Source organism: Triturus cristatus, chromosome 3_1 (assembly GCF_964204655.1).
Source record: "Triturus cristatus chromosome 3_1, aTriCri1.1, whole genome shotgun sequence".
NCBI classification, from domain to species: Eukaryota; Metazoa; Chordata; class Amphibia; order Caudata; family Salamandridae; genus Triturus; species Triturus cristatus.
Window position 1 is genome coordinate 848,583,086 of NC_140583.1, and position 25,556 is coordinate 848,608,641.

Below are 25,556 nucleotides of genomic sequence, written 5' to 3' on the forward strand. Positions count from 1 at the left end.
TAACGCAGTTCGTTCCGTGCGCGCACGGTGCGCTTCGCGCACCTTGCGCGCACAGTAAGCACGCGGTGCGCTTCGCGCACCGCGCGCCCACTTTACGCAGTTAGTGCCGTGCACGCACGGTGGGCACGCGGTGCGCTACGCGCACCGCGTGCCCACGTTACGCTAGATGGGCCATGTACGCACGATGCGCTTCGCGCACCGTGCGCACATGGAGGACATATGATGCACTTCGTTTTGAAAGGTAATATTTTAATTTTTCGTAATTTTTTTAAGCCATGCACAAATGGTTCCCTTCGGGCACCATTTGCACACGGGGTGGAGAGAGTGTGGATAATTTTTTCTTTTATTATTTTTGTTTAAAATATTTTAGTTTATCACATAGGTGATAAGCCATGCACAATTGGTGGCATGCGGCCACCAATTGCACACGGGGTGGGGAGAGTGTGGATAGTTTTTTTTTTATAATTTTTTACCGTAAGCGGAATCGGCGAAATTAGCGAAAAAATAAAAATTGCATTTTTGGCCTTGGGTGGTCTTTGGGGACTCCCTCAACATGGCTATGTGTGTGGGAGCTGTCTAAACAGCCCCTTTACATGTTTTTTGGCTTTATTTTACAACCTAACTCTCAGTGCGAGAGAGAAAATGGCGGCCGCCGCTTCCTGGTTTCGGCCGATTCGAATGTTTACTAAGATCTAAGAGCCAATCAGAATCGCGCTCGCGCACGCCACCGTACGCGTACGGTAAGCGTACCGTAAGCGCACCGTAAGCTGGCTCAGATATATATATTGATTTAAAGGCTATTTTCTCAGAATCTACTGAACAGATTTACACCAAACCTACAAAAGGCATTTCCTTGACCTGAGGACTACCTCTCTGCCAAATTTCTAGTAATTCTGTTCAGCCGTTCGGGCTGTAGCCCTGTCTAAAGGTCCTATGGAAAAATGCATGGGAAAAACGCGTTTTGGGACCCCCCTTTTATCTCAGCCCACACTTGACGAATCCCCCCGAGACTTTCAGGGTAGGAGCGGAGCGTAGCGCCCCACCTATTTTGAAAAATTCGCGAGGTTTCGTCGACCGGCGCCAAAGTTATTCAAAATAGAATGTTGAGGATTTCCTATGGAAACGTGGTCCTAACTATAACTACCTACTGGCGACCGCCAGTAGGTAATATATATATATATATATATAATATATATATAAAACTTACTTTAAAGCTGCGAAGTAAAGGCACTCCTGATGTTAAAAAAAATAAAAAAATGTGATGTATAGGTTCTTGCAAAGTACCTTTTATTTTTCTTGCCTGAAAGTACATAATTTGGTTCGTTTTGTTTTATGTCTAGAAACATAGTGGCATGCTCATAGTTAATGATTCAGTAAATTACATTTTCTTTCATTCTTCCTTCTATTAGCCGATTTTATAGACATTGTGTAGATGATGTTTGTGTACATTTTACGTTGCATCATTACTGCATTGACGGGAAGACTACAGAATCCGTCTCCGCTGGCCAGAGTCATTTCCAAAACCTTCTGCGCCTCAAGCTACTTTTTTTTTTTAGCGACAAATATGTTTGGAATTCCGAATTATTCTTCCTAAAGAGCGCGAGCGCTCATGTGGTTGTGATAGTTACACAATAACAACACAAAACTTTACCATTCAGTCTTTGAGCAAACTTGGCAATGTTTGGTAATCAGGGCGCGTTCATCCTTAATAATAAGTCAAATCTATTTCTTACAATTAGCTGTGTTGTGCATCTACAATAGTTGAATTGACTTGTTCAGTTACCCTTCTTTCAAACTATATTAATTTGTGAGCAGTGTGCAAGAAAAACAGCCGTAAAAGACCTGAAAAACCGAGTTGTCTTCAGGGCTGTTTTGCTGTAGCCTGAAACCAGAGGCAAAGTGAAAGAATTCCCAAGAGTTCATTTATTTATAAAGTTCCCCTTTTTCTGAAGTATTTTGTAACAGGAAGATGAGATCACAGTGGCCAAACAGCGGTTTTATTGTGCCTTCAAGTCCATTTCACACGCCGGATTCTTTCCTTTTAGAGTGGATGTCTTATGAATATGAGATCATTTTTAGATGGAAAAATACGAGCGTGGTCATAATAAGTCAAATGTAAGTCGGTGTCCGCTCACTGTGCAATTAGGCAAAACATCGCTCCGCAGCCATCAATGCAGGGCACGTGATTGTCCAGCGGGCTCAGTCTCTTTAGATGGAACTAAATCGAAATGACAAATCGACCATTATTGTACAATCTGTACTTGAATATTATATCAACAACTTGGGTAGGAGTCAAGGGGTTTCACTTAGGCCAATGTGTTCCACACTTATTGAACTCCCTGGGTTTCCCAAGGCTTTTGTACAACTAAAAGGCGGCCAGTTAAGTAGTCAATCAAATCAAAACAAGCTTTATTCGATTTTAGGCATGTAAAATCATAAAAGCGGACAACTTATAAAATTTCATCTCACTTCTAAATGTATACAAATTCATAAATCAATTCATTTTGCTATGACTGTCTCTAATACATGATAACAATATTTGGCAACTATCTTGAAAACAGTCCTTCAGAGGTCTAGGCATTTAAGATATTCCTTGCTCTCCATATGCTTTTTAGGAAACCCACCATAGCACCAATGCAATAGCAATTTTTCTACATCTGTAAATACATAAAAGCAGGGCGGCATTGTCTCCATCCACCCTGTTTTAGTAGAGGTACAATCCATGTACGTTGTTCGTTTACATAGAATTTATTGAATAAAATAACATGGATGGTAGTCTGTAAAGAGATGTTATCACAAGGACACAGGCATAATTCCCTTGACCAATTATTCATAACCGGATGACTGATAAGTAGTCACTGATGGCATTTGGGAAGAGAGACACTGAATGTGCAGGAATAACCACATCCCACCCACATTTTAAAGAAGGGCTCTTCCATTTGTATCAGTGGTGTCCAGAATATGATCTGAAAGCATTGCTTGGTAGCTTTATGCATGACCAGTAACAGATCAGATTTCATAGGGCAACTCGGAGTGTGAGGAAGAAAGGCATATTAAGTAACAACCAATTCTGTCAACTTAATGACGTGGCAGGTACTAAGCTTAAAGAGCCAGAACATATATGTACCTGAAGAAAAAGAATCCGTGCAAGTCTGCAGACAAACGTGACTGGCTGCCCTCACAAACCCTTATACTCTTAAAACTGTGACAAGGAAAAGAGCTCTGTTGGTAATCTGGGCAAACATTTGCCCATATTTGTTATGCTAATTTATGCATGAAGGCATGCTTCGATTGGTGTACAGTCATCCATTCTAGTTAAACCTAGAACATGAGAACCTGGAATACTTTCATTTTGAAAAAAAATATATATATATTAGAAAAGCATATGCTAAGTCTTTTGATTCTAAATGAAGGTTTGCATTAGGCTAGTAGGTTCATGGCTTAGGTCTAGCATTACATTTAGGGTCCGTGTACAGGGCCAGGGTTAGGTTTAGAGTTAGCATTATACTAACTATCATGTCTCGGTCTAGGGTGAGGATTAGGCTTTAGATTAGCTTGGGTTCACCATTGGTGCATTTCAGGATTTCATATTCATGGTTGTAGTAACAATCGTAATAGGCTTTGTGGGTTCTTACATTTCTGTATTTTTGTTCAGTTTAAATGGTCGATGGGTAAAGCATAGATATTGTTGCCTAGAACTGTTTAAACTATTTAAAAACCTTCCTAACTCACTTGCATCCGAGTAGAGCAGCGGAACACTCCGTTCATTGTCACAAGAGACGATCACATCATTCAGCACGAGACACTGTAATTATCCCTCCCCATCACACGCTTTACATTTTCCCGCCATATAGTAATTTATAGGTGTTATTTGCCATGCATATGCAGGTAGTTTTAATTCCCTAAACACATGAAACACGTCTTTGTTTGACAAGTTGCTACCACACCAAGCATGCCACTTACTTAGTGCCTGATTAGGATGGCAGGGGGGGACTTTTGTCTGCCCACCACCCTATCGTAGACGGGACCGCCCGACAGGCTGTCGGCGGTCCCACACTAGGCTTTATGATGCGACCGCCACCACGGCGGTTGCAATGCCTATTTTTTGCATTGCGGCAGGTGCTGCTTGCTGGCTGCAGCACCCATTGCAATGCAAAAATGGGACACTTTACATATCCCTGCACTACGTGGCAGGCACCATGCAGTGCCTGTCACATGGTCCAGGGATATGTATGGGGCACCATAGGTGCCCCTCAGTGCACACAGCTTGGGGAAAGGAGGGTCTGCAATAGGCCCCCAAAGTCCCTTTCCACCTGCCTGTTCATGGCTGGTTAACCGCCATGAACAGGCGCACAGAAAGGGACATCGTAATCCTTATGGCGGTGCCTGGTAGACGTCGCCACCATTGTAAGGACTACGAGCCCCTTTGCCGCACCTGCGGGCTCAAGGTGCCAGTCGGATGCGTGGCGGTCGGTCTTTCTGACTGCCACACATCCCCCCTCGCCAGTGAAATATGGCTGGCGGATGTGATGGGTCATATGCCAGTGGGACCGCCACCGATGGGCTGTCGGTCGCAGTCATACCGTTATCCTAACCGGGCCCTTAGTTCTAAAAAATTAGAAATCACAGTTTTCTCTGTCCCTCAGTTGTCAGCATTAACTGTACATGCTCAAATGCTCCCTGTTGTACAGGTCTCTGAGAGTTTTTCAACCTGAGAAAAGTGTTGTAGCCAATAAATCTCTATCCGTCACAATCTCTTTCACTCTCCCTCTTCATATGTATTATAGATCGTATAGAGAATGCTTACTGTGAACTGTTTGAAAATGGTTTCAGTCTGTTGAAAATTATCTACCAGAAGGGCTCAATTAAAACCCATTTCCCTTGTCAAAAACCATAAAGAAGTCAATATAGCTTAAATACACTTTCATATTTATAAAGAACCCATTTTTCATGTGCAATGGGCCTGGTTTCAGGCCATGTAATGATATGCATGCTTTTTGAACTAAAATTGATATTGGGACAGGCGTGTAAAACTGTCAGAAGGGTACAGGCCCAGGAATAACTGAGATTACATTTTTACCGAGTGTAGTTACAGGGCTCAATTTAGGCCCATCGTTTCAACCAGCACTTTCTCATTTCGGGTTTCACAGATCTGTAACATGTTGGGTTTGCTTGTTATGTTTGCTTCTTTTCTTCCTTGAGTAACCTTTGCAGCTAAAGTCTCTGTACTGAGGACACACGGGTATTTGTGTTTGAATGCAAGTTGCAATGTCGAGCAATATTTCTAAACACGAGAAAATATCAGTCCTAACTATTTCAAAAAAGAAGTATCGACCCTGGGCTGAAAATATATACCATTTCTGCCCTTCTTACACTAGAACCACGTCCACCAACTGCCATGCAAGTTACATTGCCTGTGCCCTGGGCAGCACTATTCCTGCACACCACCCAAAACAGCCAGCAATTTCTTTGCATGCCAAGGTGCTGCTCTACTCTGTTCCCACTCGTTCTCACCCTCGATCAGGCTGCACTACCGCTGAACCCTCTCCGCAAACCAGTACGCAGTCGTGGCAAAGTGGAGTAAGGGTCCCTCATTGGGGAATTATGCTCTGCTGAGGTTAATTCAGCTGATGTTCTCCGGCTGCCTTTATGGCCAGACACACTCTCATTGCCTGATTTAAAGATGGCCACCATCTACAAAGGTTTATCCAGAGTTCACAGCTAGAGAGAGAGAGAGAGAGACGGTGAGACTCATAGCTTCTAAGACTCTCCTATAGATTGAAGAGTCAGGACTATAAACTACTCGGTGTGGGGCTGTGCACGCAAGTCTATAACTGCACATTGACCAATCACTTACACAAGGCTGAGCCGATAAGGGGCAGGCCTGTCATCATTTAGAGTATGGGCATCAGTTCCATATTTGGAGCAGGGACCAAGGCAGTGGGTCAGTAGCTGCGACAGGGGTTGCTATCAAAGACACAGCAGATACGAGTGTATAGAGACTATTCCACAAAACACAAGGGACCAGATGATGAATGTGTCACTTCAATTGAACTAGCCCATCTAATGTCCAACTCTGTGTGCAACAGAAAATAGCATCTTTCCATGTTAATTGCACAACCTGTCAATTTAAAGTGTGATTATCGAAAATCACCATAGCTACATTGGTATAGATTAGAGTCAATGAGAAGCGCGTGTTTTGCATATGATATAAGGTGATATCAGATGGTTCCATGTTGACAAAACACAACCTTTCCAGTCCTGGACATGAATTGCTTAGGTTGAAATGAACCAAGACTTTAGTTCCCAAAATGCCCTGACATTAGGTGTCCCAATAACATGGGGGGGGTGTCACATAGTACTGTGGCTTGGTTGTTCTTTGATGAGATAAGAATAGCATTTACGCTGGCTCTTTCATTTGCCATTGCAGGTGACTTCTGATTAAAATCACCTAAAGGAGAAATAGGCCTCTTTTCGTTTCTTAATTTTGTAATGAAGGAAACTATAATTATTTGGCACGAGCACTACATTATACCAAGTTGCGGCGTTTTCCTTCCGTGCCGGAAGGATGCTCGCAGGTCTGTATGTGTTGAGCCTCCTATGCGCCTGGGCCCAGTGGGTCACTGCAGCTGTGAAAAGAGTGCATCTGAAACAGGATGGCTGCGGGTTGGCTCTGCGCATTCATCTTCCTGTTGACTGCTTTGACAGGAAGTGACAGAACAAAGCTGCATCTGTCCCAGTCTCTCTCTTCCAGGAGGGTTTAGATTTAGGGACTCCACTCTTTGTAAAAAGTTATGCTTGGCACTGAAACCGGACCGATCTTAAACCTTCTCGAATTCTGTTTAATCAGAAGCAAACTCATAATATTGGCAGCCTTCCGTTTTGTTCAATTCATATTTGCTTTGGTTTTTTTTTGGAGACCTCTGCTGGTTTCCTTTCTCGTTTAGAAAGAGTTTAGAATTAATTTATTATAAAGCACAATGTCTTGTAGACAGTCTTGCAATATACCAGTGAATGACGAGCCATAAAGAGGCTACAAAGAGCAGAAGTGAAGCCAGCCACGAAAGTGTCCACAGTAGTGTACAGAGGAGGAGCACCGTAAACACAAAAATGACAGGGGCCCCTAATCCGCGAAACCCTATAATTGGTCGAACCTGCATAAGGGTGAGCTTTGCAGTGACAACGACACACCAGCAACCTTATTGTTTTCTAGGCACCTGGGCAATAACATGATCTAAATGGTAAAGCCACTGAAGTGTTCCAAGTATTCATAAAGCAAACCCAGCTGATACTGATGGAGAAAGAGAGGCCCTTGGAAGGATACTGATGAAGAAAGAGAGGCCCCTTGGGTGGATACTGATGAAGAAAGAGAGGCCCCTTGGAAGGATACTGATGATGAAAGAGAGGCCCTTGGAAGGATACTGATGAAGAAAGAGAGGCCCTTGGAAGGATACTGATGAAGAAAGAGAGGCCCTTGAAAGGATACTGATGAAGAAAGAGAGGCCCTTGAAAGGATACTGATGAAGAAAGAGAGGCCCCTTGGAAGGATACTGAGGAAGAAATAGAGGGCCTTGGAAGGATACTGATGAAGAAAGAGAGGCCCCTTGGAAAGATACTGATGAAGAAAGAGAGGCCCCTTGGAAGGATACTGAGGAAGAAATAGAGGGCCTTGGAAGGATACTGATGAAGACAGAGAGGCCCCTTGGAAAGATACTGATGAAGAAAGAGAGGCCCCTTGGAAGGATACTGAGGAAGAAATAGAGGCGCCTTGGAAGGATACTGAGGAAGAAAGAGAGGCCCTTGGAAGGATACTGAAGAAGAAATAGAGGGCCTTGGAAGGATACTGATGGAGAAAGAGAGGCCCTTGGAAGGATACTGAGGAAGAAATAGAGGGCCTTGGAAGGATACTGATGAAGAAAGAGAGGCCCCTTGGAAAGATACTGATGAAGAAAGAGAGGCCCCTTGGAAGGATACTGATGAAGAAAGAGAGGCCCTTGGAAGGCGAGGATGCCAATCGCAAGCCCCAATTGGAAAGCTTCAGTTTGCAAGAATACAATGCCAAAGTCGCATTAGAAGTGCTAAAACATCCCTGTCTTAAATCCTTGATAAATCCTTTGAAAAACAAACTTATAGACCTTTTTTGAAGTCTGGCTTTACACCCTCGCGGTCTGCCAGAGTTCATTTAATCTCCAAAAAAGCTAGATATGTAAATGAGGAGAGCATGGCTGCTCGGAGCTTTACGTGACCTGTTTGAAGGGGATTCTTATTTTCTTAGTTTTATTTATTTTTGCTGAGCAGTTCCCTTATTGAGTATATTACCAGTGATAATTGTTTCTTTATCTAAATTCCTGTGGCATTTACAATTTCCTTGATGCAGTCTGGCGTGCTGTACGTTGCTTGATTCAAATATTGGGCACCACCGCATCCCCCTTAGCGTAACGTTTATGCGACAGGAGGCGGGTTCTGTACACCGTGCAGCAGTCCGGAGCCATCTCACGTATTTCCCTTCTTCAGCCTCCTCAATGAGCGATAAATAGTCCATTTGCTGTCGGGATCATGTAATGGTGGACAAGAGGCAGCATGGCTTAGCCTCTTGTTCTTGAATGTTCACATTTGTGTGTACTGACATACATGCTCAGCCAGAGAGACTATCTAACCGCCCAATATAATTTAAATACAAATTAATTAATGGAGCAAAAAATGTGTTTCTAAGCAGCTTCGGAAATCTGCTATTATTTTGCAGATAACAGCTGATCTGATGTACATGAAAACAGACCAATGCCCACCAACAACATAAGAACACAAACTCTCACGGTCACACACATGTGCCAAAGCTGCCATCACCAGAGGATCACAAGCTCCTCTTATATATAAGACCAGAGGGTAGCCCAAGTCGTAGATGGTGGTAGGTCCAGAGATCCCTGTAGATGGGGCGTCAATCAATTCGGAAGGGAGGATCCACAAAGGAGTGAAGATGTGGCTTTAACAAGAAATGTTAGAAAGACTTTTCAAGACAAGAAGATTCCAAGACAAAGGTTCAAAACAGGAGCGCGTCAGGGTGACCAGATGTCCTGGATTAACCCAGACAGTCACGGTTTTTGAATGACTCTTGCGGAGTTCCGACAAAAAATAAATACATGTTCGGGTTTTGAGAGAGGGGCAGGAAGCTGCCTTGTTAGAGAAAGTACACGTTGTTTGCGTGTTTTTCTCAAAAATTAAAATGTGTAAGTAGCCACACATATATTTGAGCTTTCTACTCACCTCACTAGGACCGCTACAGTCAGGGCAGCAGCACGTGGTTGTCTGTTACCTATGAATGTGCCGTGTCTCGCTGAGGCTCGAATTTGTTCTTGAATGACTGCTACATGCTGCTTTGACAAACAACAAAAACATATTCTGAAAAAGGAACAACTCATCAAAGTATGCTGTGCAGATGGTCAATGTGCTTTTCATGAAAGCTTTTGTGCAATTGCAGGCTGGTACGTTTATGGTTCTTTTTGGCACTCACAAAGTGCCTATTTACTGAAATTGTATATAAACGGGCCCATAAATCACCCCACCCACTTTCTATTTTACCCAAACCAAAAGGCAGACACCCTTCAGAATGCTGAGACTGCGTTTACCCTGAGTAGTGAAATAATCAAGCAGTTCATAAAGTCAGTCCTTTTGGCTTGGCTTTTTCATAGTGAAAACAATATTTCACATGCAAAACCCATAGAACGTGTACCATAAACATGGGTAGCTGCAGAGCAAGCTTCTCTCACACACAGAGAATACAAAAACACCCAAAGCGTGGGTAACCACAGACCAAGCTTCTCTCACACACAGAGAGAAACAAAGCAATGATGCGTGGAGTGCTTGAAACAACCTCTGCCCCAGGTAATGTAACAAGGCCATATTCCAGTCCATTATTTTGCCCACTGTGCCACTTACATGTACATCATATGTGGACCTGTTCCATTTGGAAGAGTCCCCTTTCCAATACCCCCCAACTGCCAGGCCCGATCCCCATTAGTCAGGACCCTGAACATCCACAGACGGATTTCAGCCACACACAGGGCAGGGACAAGGCTAGTTTCCAACCCATAGAACAGCAGCACAGGCAGTAGCTGTGCAAGCTTCCCTCGCACAGGCTGTACATGTCGACATGCAGATCAGTACACGCTGTCCTGACAGAAACATGTGCAACCTGTGCAGCTCTGCAAGCTTCCCATACACAAAGAACACATCCAGCATAGGCAAACGTTTCTCACACAGAGAACATATGAAGCATGAGCAGCAAATGTTCAAGCTTCTCTTATACACACAATAGGTTCAACACAAGAGTTAGCCACCCTGACGCCTCTTGCACACATGATTGCTGCATACTTTTTTAAAACTTAAGGAGCTGTACGGAAAAAAAAAAACTAGGTTACATTCAGAAATGGCCTCCATGGAAAATGGAGTAAAAGAGAATGGGATCAAGAGGCATCAGCAAACCGGGATGGGCAACAGAGATGTGTCCCGCCTCCCATAGCAACGTCGCTGGTCAATTGGAAGAGCATGGGATGCTGATCTATTGAATATTTAATGATCGGATGGAGCAGAGGTCTTTTCTGTGGGTAGTTGTCTTATTCCAGACTTAATATTGTTGTGCTCTTGACACGTGAATTGAAAATGTTACTAGCCGGTTAGCTCATCCAAATCTGGTGAGACATTAATGTTATAGTGATGCATTAAAGTGGGCCTCTGTTTCAGTAGATTGAACAATAGGAACGTTGAGTTTACTACACGCAAAGGGGCTCAGTTGACTAATGTACAGGTAGAGGCATGGCTGATTTGTCATGTGCAAAAAGCATGGCTTCCAAGTGGTTGTTCAATGGATTAATATGGCCTCAGTGGGTTGTCAGTTAGGAGCTAAAGCTCTTCGGCATTCATGTTGATCGCTGGCAGGCGGCGAGCTTGTGAAATGGCTCTTGTACTGAAGCCTTTGGTTAGATTCCTCCTATGGCGCCCTCGGATACTTCTGAAAAACATTTTGCTACTCAAACTTATAATGGCAAAAGGTAAAATGTGTTCAGTTCCTTGAAAAATGTGCTGGGAATTGCAGGTATGCTTGCATGCTCGTCTTTCACCTCCTTCCCAACAGAAGGGAATCTGAATAGGGGGTGGTAGGGAGTTCACACCACAATTCTTTGCTATAGTTGTGATTCTGTATTTTTTAATTCTACGTCTGAAACGTGCTGATGCACGTTCCTCTTTAACAGCAAATGTCTTAGAGCTGGCTGTAGAAGCGGAAGAGGTCATGTGGTGACACCACTCTTCACACTGTCATGGTTTTTTAAAATGCAAACAAAAAGGATAGACCAACAATATTTGTGTAAAGTGTGTCATTTAATAGGAGTTGACTCAGAATAATGTTGTTTTACTTTTTTAATTTTGTTACTTGCGAAGCGCAATGAGTACCACAGGCGTATTTGGGCTAAAAAACAAATGTTTAAATTGAGGACAGACCGCAATTGCCTTCAAACAATTATGAAAAATAAAATGTGTTCAGTTCCCTCCTTTGTTGTGTTTATAACATCTTAAAAAGTTACATCACAGACTGTAACTGATGAGCGGGGACCCCACATCTTACCAGGGTTGGGGTCATCTCCTTTTGTTGTACAATATTAAACTAAAAATGTAACCAATTTATTGCACACTAGAAATGTGACATTAGCAAGCAATGTGTGTGGATGTCTTAACATCAAACCTTTACAAGATCAGGTTAAGCTTCAGGTGCAGATATTAATCTCCGACAATGGACGCAAGTAATATCTTTTTTTTCCTGACAATTCGTACATATGCCTGAGAGAATTTTGTTGATGCATTTCGACCCTGCTGATGACTTGATGCTGAGTTCTTCTTCAGGCCAGGTGTCCTCAACCATAAGGTGTGGAACAAGTGCAGTTATCGCTATAAATTTGATTGGAAGGAATCCTGCAGTGATCTATATCAACTTGTGGGCTATTCAATAATAGTCCCGAGCAAACCACTCCAGTAATAGTCAAATACAATAAATCAAGTCCATTCAATTCTTCTTGTGTTCCAGACAGATTTATTCTTATGGTCCTCGTTTCATCGGTAGTCCCTTTAAGCCAACACTTATTTCGTCGGGTCGATGCATTAACATCACTGACTTCATCAGGGCTCATCAAATATCAACATCAAAATTGTGTCAAAAGTACTGTCTGGTATTGTCGACCTTTGAAAATCCAGCAGGTATCTCTGCTTGGACATCTGCTCATTAGCTGTACTATCCACCTGTATGAGGGAACTTGTGGGCACTCACAATAAAATTGTTCTAGTTCCCAAACATTTTTTAGAGTAATTATGGCATATTATTATTAATCCTCATTTTAATTAATTTAATTTCATATTATGTGTAGAAACTGATCTTCATTAAGTCCTTTACGGTCAAAAAATATGGAGTATGCTAATCAACATAGATTACTGTAATCATCAAAGCCATCTGTCTAGGATTTACCACTGCCCTCTCATGGCAATGCTTTGGGACCTTCTCCCCGCCTGCTTCACTTCCTCGAAAGTAAATGCAGAGAGTATGCCCTTACTAGTCCTAATGTGACTGCATGGATCTTTTTCAAGATCCTCCTCTTGAAACAGGCAAACGAGTACCAGTGAGTGACTGATCTTTGCTTCGAGTGCAGTTGCAGAATCCTTTGTAGAAGTTTCAGAAAATCAGGGCATGATAGGACACACAAGGGTTCAAAACCTGGCAAGGTGCAGAGTCTCTTCTTGAAGATCTTGTAACACTTTATTATGTTTCACTACCAGGTGGTTGCAAAAGGCTATATATATATATATATATATATATATATATATATATATATATATATATATATATATATATATATATATATAAAGGGTATCTTCAAAGTAGGTTTGATGTAGATGGGCCTCTTAAATTATTCTAGGAAACTAGGTGTTGTAATTGACATTGCCAAAGCAGTAGCTCTTGTTGCAGCACTGATTGCCTCCCTGCTGAAAGCAGAGCATGCATTAACTGCAATGATGACATTTGTTTTGATATGTTCAGTGTGTCCCTGTGTCCTGGAGTGACAACTGTGTGTAGCATCACAGGAAGATAAACCACATGTCGGCTCCAACCAATTGTTTATGGTTTTGTTTGTCCTGAATAACACGTAACTCATAATGTGGCTAAGAAATTATGCAAAAAAAAACAAAAAACGTCTGATAGCTAAGTAGAGCGGTGTCTTGCAGGTTTCAATAGTACAATTAACTCGGATGGAAGCTACACTGTATTCATGTCAACATAAAGGTTAAATGAATTTGTTTTACCATCATTTATGTACCCACTAAGACACCGGACTCGTTCTCAATTTCTAGTGACATAACAGTATGAATTTTCCACAGATTCCTAGTGTGAGGATTTTGTGTACCAGGACGAAATTATGCAGTGCCAGGAAGATATGCGGCAGCACCTGCGGCATTGATATTAATTATTGAGTAGCCAGTCCCCCTTTTTTCTGCTCTAAATACATCTCACTGCGAAAATAACTTGAGTAGAAAACATAATTAGCTCCTTCTCGCATGTAATGGTAGAATTAGCCCAGTAGCACATAGAGTATGCAGTACTGACTGTTGCCTTAATGGGTCCTGTATTAGGAACTTAAAGCATGAGTAATGAAAGCATCCTCTGCAGACCAGTAGCGCTGCTGTCACACATCTGCAACCCCTGTGCAACCGTGCTCCAGATGTTTGATTTTGAAAATTCTTCGGGTAAGGCGTAACATCCAGGAAATATAAAAAAAATCAAGTTGCCAAATAGATTTTGACTGAAACACTGTCCTGCTTTTTTGAAGACATCCCCAGACCCTCTTACTTCACCCATTATTCCTTTTGCTGCAAACATTCATTAGTGTTCTCTTGCTGTAGGCTCACAACCGTCTTTCATCATTTCCTCGAACTAGCCAACATGACAGTTTTTCCACACATAAATCGCCAGAGTTGCTCCTGACGGGCCAGTGAGAGTCAGCTTGACTGATATTGTGAGGGGCGGATGAGGCACTCATCCAGAAATCAGAACTGAGAATTACAAATGTCGAGGCACCCAGAAACCAAACGCCAGATACTCAACAGGAAAGGTGATGCTGACAGAACTCTGCAGCTGGACAACTGTCAAGGAGCTTCAGAGGTAACTAGAAAAGAACAAACACTCACTGGTGTTTGATTGGCTTGGTTATAGCAAGGTTGTTGGACAGTAGGACATGTTTTGTCCATGGCTGGTGACTTTGCATTCACTATTGTCTTGAATTCCACAAAGCCGTAGACGCAGATCAAAGACTGAGACAAGACTCTGGGTGATGCTTCTGACCAGAAATGAAGGCAATGACCTGCGCCTTTCTTTTCCCTTCCTGTTGAGCAGTGTTGGGTGTTCGATTTATTGTTTTACATTGATTTCACATTTTTATGTATTTACAAAGCCCTCTTCCTATCTGCAGAAGATTTTAAATGTAACCAATGCACTAAAAACTTTAACTAAATAAAAAGGGCATCATCGTATTGCATTCCGTTTTCCTAGATCTAGTCTGGAAACTGGAAACTAGTGGATAAACAGTTTAGGAAATGGTCCAAAACTGTTTATCCAAGGCCTTGGTGCTTGAGACGTTGATTACCCCAGACACATTGGAGTTTGGTTGGAGGGGGCACAGCATCCCTCTTAAAGGCCAATGGCCTTTGGTCTCATGAAGACATGCCTTTTCATCAGCATCTTGGAGCTGAAGAAACGCTCTCTTTCTTGGAAAATATTCTGCTATTTCTGGTAGCTTTTTGCAGTGCTACTGCCAAAATCTCCCCAAACCAGCAGGAATGCCAAAATCCACCTAGTGTTGCTGAACGTTAACACATTTTAAATTGCCATCCATCCGCCAAGAGCCAGGAATGTTGATCACGAAAGGTAAAGCCACTTGATCATATACCCTTCCATGAGGGCCAAAACCATGACTGCAATTTGCGGGGGGGGGGGGGGGCGTGAAATCTACAACATTTTATTGTGTGTAATAACACATGTAATTGTCTGGAAAATTGGGCAACATTACACGAAATGCAGTTGGCTTTGGGGCAATTGCATAAGGCATACTTCTCATAACAAAGCAATGTGAGAACTGACAGGGGAATGCTTTGAGCATAAATGTCTGGTTTGATTTAATGTAATTTTCCACTTGAACTAGGCTCCCCTGTGCAGAAATCATGCGACCGTTTACAGTTGGCAATTTTACACATTTCTCACAATGGAATGTCTCAAATTATGCTAGATTTTGCCAGGGTAATGGAAATTTTGCACAGTCCTAATTAATCTTCTGCACCTGTGGTTTCATAATCTAACCCAATACTCCAAAAAGAAGCAGGCATCTTCCATTGGCAAAGGTAAAGGCTTGCTAGATTATATTATGATGTTTTTATAGGTCTTTCTTTCCATAGTAGCCTCATTCCAATCTTTTTCAGCATGATTTCAGCGATGGTCCGTCATCTCTCCCTTTCCCCAGCCATGTATGTGACTGAACTACTGTTGTGGGTGGGAGACAGGCTCCTGTAGCCTCATAAGTGGGACCCCACCGCCAGAAAAAATGTTCTGCTACTCTTAACTCCCCCCGCACCCACCCTCTTTGTACAATCCCCTCGCCCCTCAAATTACTCAACATAAGGCCTGGCTCCTGATGTCGTAGCTCGAAGCCATGTGGTCTGTCAATTGATAGCACTGCAGCAATAACATTCACCAAAATGGCCTTCTCTGGGTCACAATACAAAACCAAGTTGTTCACTTCTCTCATCTGACAATACAGATGAAGTTTAATGCTCGCTGTGACTGGTTTATGATGTTTCTTTTTAATCATTATCTTACCGAGCTAGGTATCTAGTAATGAAAAAACAGTGGTCCCTTAAGGGAGAAGTGTGAACCTCTACCACCTTGGAGGAAAATATTTTAACCATCAAAAGATTGGTCCTATTTCTAAACAAGACAGTTTTATTCAACTTTGTACGACAATAGAAAAAAATCATGATAATGCTTTGTAAATACTTAGATACCTGCCTGACCATCAAATTTACTGTTTATTATCTTAATTTGTAAGCCTTGTAAGACATTTTTCATCACAATGTCACTTGTGTAACATACTTATATCACATCCATCCCCGTCTCTATCCACGAATGACCATTAACTTCAACCCACCAGTGTTTTTTTTTTATCGTCATAGAATGTTGTGTGTGGTTTTGAGTTGCAAATGTCCATGTAAGATATAAGTGTTTGCAAGTTCTGCTTTACTGGTTACTTGGCTGGCGTTGGGTCAAAATTCAGATATTCACCGTCTGTTGCATACTTTGTGCTCAAATAGTTAAATGACAGTTACGGATTCAGATATGTCGCTTTATATTACAAAAATATTACTTTAAGAAATTGATATCGGGTTGGAATTGTTTTTTGTTAACCTATTTTATTGATTTTATAGACATCAATACGGTATGAGTGTAAGACAAAGGACATATGGCTAAACATGATTGTAAGCATACAGTAGTAGCATTCCACAACATATCCGATATCAAGGATGATATACATTTGAACATAAGCAACAACAAAAAACGCATCATACCAAGCCATAGCCTGCGCCTAAGTCCGTGACCTCATCTCAAGTTGCACTGTGTCCCCCATGCGGGTGTGTGGTGGCCTGGATTAGTAGCCATATCAGTCATGTGTACCCTCATCGGGCATCAATAAGGGGTCCCCCATAGTATGTACCTCAAAGGGTATGTGTCTGTACGCGGCCCACGTCTTCCCGATTTTGGTACGGTTATGGGGACAACCTCGGGCCATAAATTATCACGTTGGATTTTAATCATGGTTTTAATGTTTTGAGAACATAAATCAAATTGTGCTGGTGAAAATGATATACGCAAAAATAATATATCAAGAAACATAAATGACTTTTATGTGGTTTAGTAGATTTGTTGGTTTTCTCCCAAAGACTAAAATATGCTCCCAGGTATGCCCCTTGATTGCCTTGCAAGTCACACCTACTAAGAAGCTTGACTGTTAAGTACAGTGAATTTCCTTCTTATGAAGTATAAAGCAAACACAGTTTCTCAGATTTTGTTTTCCCTTTTCAGATTTTAAAGGCAAATTAGAAGGAGGCCTATTTGAAGACAATGCCTGTTCCACCTCCCCCACCGCCACCTCCTCCCCCACCAACATTTTCACAGGTAAAATTGTATGTTTTTTTTTTGTTTAAGCAAGTATTCTGGTGCAATCTATATGGTTTATTACAAATGAACATAAATATTGCTTCGTTCTTTTGGAACTCATCCTATTCTTCTTTTCGGTTTTATGAAGGTATTTGTCATATTTGTTTGTACACTGGTTTACTTGATGGACTGCTTGGATTGCTTTTATAGTTTCATGATAATTGCCAGGAGGGACATAGGCATATTTTAAAAGAAAGAACATTTTAGGAAGATTTGAATGATGCTAGGGATCCCTCCCAGACCTTCTCCAATGGAATGATTTCACTGGATTTTACAACTCTTTTAGCTGACTGCAAGGATAATGATAGCATCACACCTGATACTTCACCAGGATCAAAGAACATTAAATAACTAGATTAAACATTGGAGAGATTGCCCCATTAAGCATTATTTTAATCTGTTTAGTTGCTTCTAAACAGGCTGTAGCCTGCTATTGTTTTAGGAGGGTGTCTGCAGGTGAACTCTATTTAATGTTACTCAAGCACTGCATCGATTCTAGCACCTGCTCACCTCTCTATATCCATTAATAGGTTTGTTTTGCGCGAAAATATCTGAATGATTTATGTGCACTACGACAAGAAGATCTCTGTTGTCATTATCAGTTTTTATATATCGGCACTTAAAATGCCCTGTCATTTAGACTAAAAAACATAAGAATGCTAGCAAATATCAATTGTACTCTCTGGATTTATAAGAATAAACTAGATGGGAGGACAGTCAAATTAAACAGATCACATAAATAAAGTTATGTTGAGTTTGGCAGTTGTATGACATATGCCATAAACTGGCAGATGTTCTATCAGCTCTATTTAGTCCATTTACACTGTATAGGGCAGGCTTTTCCAACGAGTAGCTTGTGAGCTAATAGTTAGCTCTTCAGCTACCTACCAGTAGTTCTCCTGTGTTCATCACAGTTCCTAAATTGGAACATTTTGCTTGATTAAATTAACATATGTATGCCAAAAGTGTATATTCAAGGTGTGTATTTACAGAACTCGTATACTGATGTTTGGAGAAAAAATGGCCTAAATTTCAAAATATATGTAAAGTCAATTTTTGAGTGATAAATTATGTGGGGAGACTTATTTCTAATATGATTGCTTTCGTGGCAGGCCACTGCAGCTGTAGCAGGCATGCATTACCTACATACAGGTATTCCAAATTGACAAAGCCTTTTTTAGATTGCTACTGGCAGCCCTCTTGGTGCATTGAGGTGATAACTGCTGGTAATCTTGCATATGGTGGCCACTAATGTAATCAGCCTGATGTAGTCCCTATTACAGTACCAATCATAAGAGTAGCTCTCCGTGATTTTTGTTGAAGATAAGTAGCTCTTATTACTTAAAAGGTTGGAGACCCCTGCCATAGGGCTTTGATGTTGATTCTCCAAAAAGCCAGGAGTAGCAGGAATGACGTCACACAGCCGTTGACCGGAATGACATCACAGGAAGTGAGAATCATAGGGCCCGATGTCTGCCCAGGACAAGGGGGAGAGTTGACATTGAAAAATGCCGATAGTAGGTCCTGCTACATTGTGTCACATCTTAGAAATACAGTGAGCCCCCTGCCTAATCTCTTTATCTAGAGCACAATGTCTTCTGCTAACTGTATTTTTTTTTTTTTAATTGTTTCTGTAAAATGTTATCACAAATGCATTCCAAAGTGGTTTCTTTAGAACTGTATTACAAAACCATTTGAAAATCTACACTTGTCCAAACACGTGTGCATGATTCATCAGCCATTTTGTAATTATTCTTGTATAACAGGTTACAAAAAACTATTTGTAATGAACTCAAGAAACGATAAAGGCCAAAGATCAGCATTGAAAGCTAGAACGTTTGGCCTTATCACTGCTTTTTGATTTTTTGCACTAGACATCAGTAGGAGCTGGTGCTATAAACAAGGAAGGTTGTTTTTGCATGGCTTTGTAAATGAAATATTTACATTCAGCAGAAGGCATTGGAGCCTTCGAGAAAGAAATCAGGTAGGGGCCCTCTGCATTATATCAGGACAGAGAGAGGCCTTGCACTGCATACACAAGTTAGCCGGCAGATCCCTGAAATGATGGTATTTGTTAGTTCACCAACAGGATAACATTGTATTCATTAGAGTGTACATCATATGCACTTGAGAATGTTTTTATTGACGAAAATAAATGCTTTTTTAAGTGCGATGCACATTGTAAGGAATTAATATTTCTTAGATAGAGTGTATGCATCAGCAGAAAGTAAACGGGGCTCTTCCTAGCCCTGTTTTGCATCTCTCCCTGGTACTGCCTTTGAGATTGAGGCCAGGGGTCACAAGAGCAGTGCCAGGGGTAGCAAAGAGCCTTCGACCTTGATCTGCAAGTCTGGGCGCATCCAGTGGACATGCACAGTAGCAGCCTGGTTTGCTTATTCTTCTCTGTTTAATATGCTCACTCTGGCCCTCGCGTTTGGAACATACGTTTTGGTGCTAAGGGACCCCTCAAACCTGCTTAACTTGCGCTTTTGGTGCCAGGGACCCTCCTGGAATAGTAGGCGTCGAACGTAAAGAGAATACAGGGCCTGCGTCCCTTCTCGACTGTTCCTGACACGTGGGGGAGCACGGCGCATGCTGTGGTGCTATAACCTGGAACGTAACCTCTACCAACGGATCTGTGGGTGCTGCCCAAATCTACAGAGACCACGGCGCCCCTGCACCTCTTGCTGGTGGAAATAATTCCTCGGGGCAAAACAGCAAGGGACACACCAGCGGGATCTTCTAGAGACATTCCAGTCACCTTGCTGTGTAATAAAACCCCAGCACCAGACATGGACTCTCTTGCTCCTTCGCCCACTGGTGCAGTCGGAGACGCAATTTTGCTATCCATCTTGCAGCCCTACATGAGCTGTTTTCTACGGGAAATCCTTACTGAAATTGGCTCCCTTAAAACGGATTGTAAATCCTGCGTGAAAGATCTCCGCAGAGAGGTCACGGACATAGGAGAGAGAGTGGACGATCTGGAACGCACGATTGATGCCCGTGCTGAAGACCAGAAAATGCTATTGTGGAGGGTGACAACTCGAGAACAGCAGCATATTGAGCACCAAATGAAGCAAGAGGACCTCGAAAATCGAAGTTGACAAAATAACATCTGTATAAGTGGAGTGACGAGGGGCGCAGAGGGTGATGACATAATGGCCCTACACTGCTGACCTTCTCCATGCCGTTCGAGGGGACAACAACGCCTCACCACCACCTTTAGATAGAGCACACTGAGTGGCTCCTATTTCCCTATCCTAATGTGGGTCCATTTTTTTGTTGAGAAACTAGCTTTAAAGCTGGAGAACCAAGGTGGACTTTACCTTTCGCAGCCATATGATTCAATTGTTCTAAGATCTCTCTCCTGTTACCCTACGTCATTGCAAAGACTTCCGTCCTGTCACAGACAAACTGTGGGAACTCAATGTTCGTTATCAGTGGGGCACCTATTCGCTATCATATTCACTTGGGAGGGCAAACAACGAGCTATTGGAAGCTAACGGTAACGGAAGCTAAACAACTTCTCAAACTTCAAATAAACACAGGAAGCTCTATTTCACCACCACAGACTCAGTCCAGAGACTCATTGCATCTAACTTGGTCCTTAGTACAGCAGTGCCGTACTGATAACTAAACCAAGATCACGACTTCCCAGGCTCCTAAAAAGGACATTATTCAACATCTTCGCGATATGGATAAGCAATCCTCTCTGGCTTCATCAGCTGTGGGCGCCCGTGGCAAGCCCCAGTTTATTCCTATCTCCATGTGAGCGATAGTCCACGGGAATCATCTCTCTGGAACATTTCAGACTCATGTATGGTCCCTGTCTCTCCCGTAGCGGTGTAGACATGGAGCCATTACATTGCACTGGCCCACCCTGCTGTTTAAACTCTATGCCTCACCCGCTCGAAACCTGCCAGATGTAAATCATCTAGGATCAATTCGCTGTCACACGCTGCATTTATCTCTCTCTCTTGATATGATTTAAGCTGGCTGTTGGAATCTGGGACCTCCAACGAACTTCAGTGCTATGCTGTCCTACCTGTCTGGCAATGGAATGCGTTCTCTGTTGTTGAGTAGTTCCATGCCATCAGCGGCTGGCCCCCCCTCAATTCATACCCCTGCAAGGTGACTTCGGTGTGTCCGGCTATTTATCTTGCTTTCCACGACAGGACTTGAATAGAGTTGATAGACCCTGTTGGTCTCATCATGATTGTGGCTATGTTCTAAACTTATTTTATTGTAGGTTGATCACACTGCTGGGTAGGCCTGTCCTGTTGTCCACGAACATGCCCCACACACATTTCTTTCCTAATACCATTTGCGGCAAACCCCGGCATTCACTGGGCTTTCCACCCGTCGGTACAGTGTCCCCAATACCAATGGGCTGGTATATGGCCTATACGCAAGGAGGTGATCTTGTTCTGTTGGGTTCTTTGTCTAACCTGGATAGTTCTGTTATTCTACGTACTCTCTCTGACCATGACCACACCACGACACACCAGGTTACTTCTGTTTAATGTGAAGGGGCTGAACTCTCCTAATAAGAGAAAGAAAATATGGCGTTATCTCCTGCTACAGGATCCTGATGTTGTTCTCCTTTAGGAGACCCACCTCTTACGGGAGGACACCCCACGTGTCACCCAAAATACCCACACCGCTTTAGTGCACATGCCTTTACTAAGACGGCGGAAGTGATTATCGTGTGCAAAGCGGGCTTTTGCACTAAGACACTGCATATCGTACGTGATGTTAATTGCAGTTATGTGAAGGTTACCATGCATCATGGCTTACGCTTACTCACACTCTTTAATGTTTATTCCCCAAACCAGGCACAAGATCACTTCCTTCAGGACTTACTGCGGTACCAGCTAGCGGCCGTGAGTGGTGACTTAATAATGGGTGGAGACTTCAATTTAGTATGGGATCCCCAACTTGACCGCTCTACCACCTCCTTCCAGGGCATGGGGGTAATGTCGGCAGCACTCAAACGAGAGCTTACTGACCTGGGACTGATAGACGCCTGGAGATATAAACAGCCTGCCACCCGGGATTATTATTTTAATCACATGTACACACATCTTATTCCAGAATAGATCATCTCTTCACCACCCACTCTCTGCTTCAAGAGTTGATTTCTGTTTCCATATCGGATATCTCTAGATCTGATTGCGCACACATTGAGGCTTTGTGGGATTGAGGTGAGAGTCCAAGGCGAATGTGATGCATTGGCACTCTCCACCACACCTTCTTAGGGACCTGGTAGATGCAGCAGAAATCCAAAAAGGGATTGTCGATTATTTTGAGCTTACTGACCTTCCAGAGACTTCAGGACACACCCTCTGGGATGGTTATAAGGCTACCATCAGGGGAGTCACCTCCTATATTGCAATAGCTCGCGCTAGGGAGTCCAGGTTGGTTGAAACAAATCTAGCATTTTGAAATCAAGACTCTCAAGTGACTTGATCAATCTGCCCCTCCTGATGCAATAAGAGGCAGCTGGCTTAGCTGAGAGTCCAGCTGCGCACACATAGAACTAATAGAGCAGAGCGATCCATGCAAGCATTAAAACAGCGTTACTACGAAGGAGGAGATAAGGTGGGAGCACTGTTGGCCGGTAGACTATGCCAACAATATGCATATACACACATAGCTAAGATTAAATCTGATACTGAGTTCTGGGCCAGTGCAGTCAAAACAGGCGTTCCACATTTTTTTTAGCGATCTCTATATACTGAGAACAACACGTCACAAGCACTTCTAGATTCCTACCTGGCCTCCTGTCCGTGGAAGCCTAGCAAACCGACCCATGCCTAACTGCTCGAGGCCCCTATCACTCTTGCTGAGCTTCAGCGGGCTCGGAGTATTACCCATTGATGAAGCACCCAACCCCAATGGCCTGACAGTGATCTTCTATCGGGCCTTTTTCTCCTCCATCCAGGACCATTTATTAAAACTCTTTAACACATTCTCGTCTGAAACAAGACTCACCCCATCGATGGCAGAGGTGGAGATTGCCCTTATAGGGACCCCACTTTATGTGCTTCCTATCTCCCTATTGCACTCTCAAACAGAGTTGCCAGGTGAACTGCCTGGAGCCCCATCTTCCTAGCCTAATCGATCCTGACCAGGTCAGCTTCCTTCATAACCAACAGGAAACAGATAACATCCAGCAAGTTGCTCACCTGGTGGAGAAGGCACATCGCCTTAACATTCCCGCTTGCCTTCTCTCGCTTGATGCGCGGAGAAGGCTTTCGATAGGGTTAGCTGACTATTTCTCAGAGCTGTGCTTGGGAAAATAGGTCTATGGCCGAACAGGATATCCCGTTTTATGGCTTCCTATGCAGCTCCTACCGGTACCATCTGGGTTAATGGACAACGTGCACAGCCGATCCACCTAAGGCGAGGCACTCGACAAGAGTGCACACTGTCGCCCTGGTTATTTCCTTTAGTAGTCGAATCCCTGGCTGCTATTTTTCGACAAACAGGGTCCAATGCCACCTTCCCGCATGGTGGTCATATTCACAAATAGAGTATTACAGACTCTCCTCCCTTTCAATGGGCCTCGCAAAGTATTTGCTACCTAGGTCTCAACCTAACTCCCACCACTGTCTGCTATACTGACGCTTCTTCTCACAGGACCAGTACATTTTACAAATTATTCAAATTGGTTACGCCCTCTAATTTCTGTACATACCTCCCCTGTTTACTCTCAGTCTTTGGCAGATTATGCATCTGATAGCGTGGAAAGAGTCCATATTTAATTTAACAGTGTTGGTTCAACCTGTAACTTAAAAGAATGGGGTTTAGCTCTGTGCCAATATCTTCTTCTTAGCCAATAGATCTTTGCCACCGTTTTTGAATGGGAGCTAAATTGACACTTACATTTTACCAATACTTAAGTTCAGTCAATAATGAGAGTTTGGATTTGGTTTGAAAGACTTTATTCTCATTAAAGAGATTAGTAAAGTTCTTTTTGGTTTTTATTCAAATAGTAAGTCAGATAAATCAGTCTACAGAAATACATCCGGAAAATATGGTTAGAATCAATAATAATGCAAAAACGACAAGTGCATTCCACAAAGGGATTAATCCCTATTCTAAATTAAGGATCAGAATCAGGATTTATTAGAACCTATAAAGGATTCGAGGAAAGAGTGAGATTAGTGGAGCACAAAGTTCAAATTCAAATAAAGTTGTTGAACTCCCCATAATAGGCAAGAACATGTACAATGACAAAGTTGCAGGTTACATCACCTCCATCCAATGAGATGATATCTTTCGATGGTGAGCAGTCTTCGTTCTTCCTTTTCCCACGGAAACCATACGAAATACGTCAGTCTACTATCAGTATGTAACAGATATCACTAGACATTTGTGCATTTGGAAATGTTAACCTGGGTTCCCAGGTAAGCTTGCTGCAGAATCTATTCTGCCATTTATTCAATGTTTCACTGTGTAACAATGAGCTATATCTAGAGACAGAAACGTGAACTTGTAGATTTCTGAATAGGTAATACTTTTCGTATTTCTTGAATGTGAGAGACATTGTTAAATTATACAATTTTCCATTCAGCATTATATGAACGAAAGATGCATAGGAAGTTCAAGCATAGTACAAACCAGGACATGTTGCTTAAGAAATATGTTTCATTATAAACTAAAACGTTCTGCAGTTATGACAGTCTGTGCAGGTCACAGTAAGGTCAAGCTATCAAGTACATTTTGTGCATGGTATAACAATGTCGTAAACCTCTGTTTATTAAAGGAAAGCTAACTGCGGCCTACCAGTTAATATGGCTGCTTGGTGCGTTTGCACATTTTTCTATGTGCATTTTCTACAATATGGTTTCAAGTTAATGTCTAAAGCAAACTATCAGGTTTATTGATGAAAGCTTAATTTAGAAATGTTGACTTTTCCACATCAAACCTGCTAAAAGGTTGCAGCTCTGTGTCATCCTGCCCAGAGGATGGACAGAGTCTTAACAGAGGTTGAGGCTGCCACCTATCTGCATACAGGAGCTATTGCAAGAGCTTATGCAGTTCATAACCTAGTCCGGCACCTGGGGAGATTCACAAGGTGGTGAATCTTCAGTTAAATAGATTAGGTGTTTCCCAAAAGTAACTTATTCTTCAGATATATATATATAATAGCAAGTCTGAGGTGTGAGTGAGAGTGCAATACACAAACCTTCTGTGCTTAAAATAGTCTAACAAAAGTCAGTTAGACACACTACCAATTGGAAGATAATAC

The 25,556-nt window shown here is 42.5% G+C and overlaps 1 protein-coding gene across 6 annotated transcripts in view; it reads left to right on the forward strand.

Annotated features, from left to right (window-relative positions):
• WIPF1 (WAS/WASL interacting protein family member 1) overlaps positions 1–25,556 on the forward strand; it is a 481,960-nt gene that overhangs the window by 282,391 nt on the left and 174,013 nt on the right. For all 6 annotated transcript variants that reach the window (XM_085645252.1, XM_085645256.1, XM_085645254.1 and 3 more), the window contains one exon: positions 17,165–17,257. In XM_085645252.1, the coding sequence (XP_085501378.1) occupies positions 17,204–17,257 (54 nt within the window). In that variant the 5' untranslated portion in view covers positions 17,165–17,203. The remainder of the gene's footprint in view (positions 1–17,164; positions 17,258–25,556) is intronic.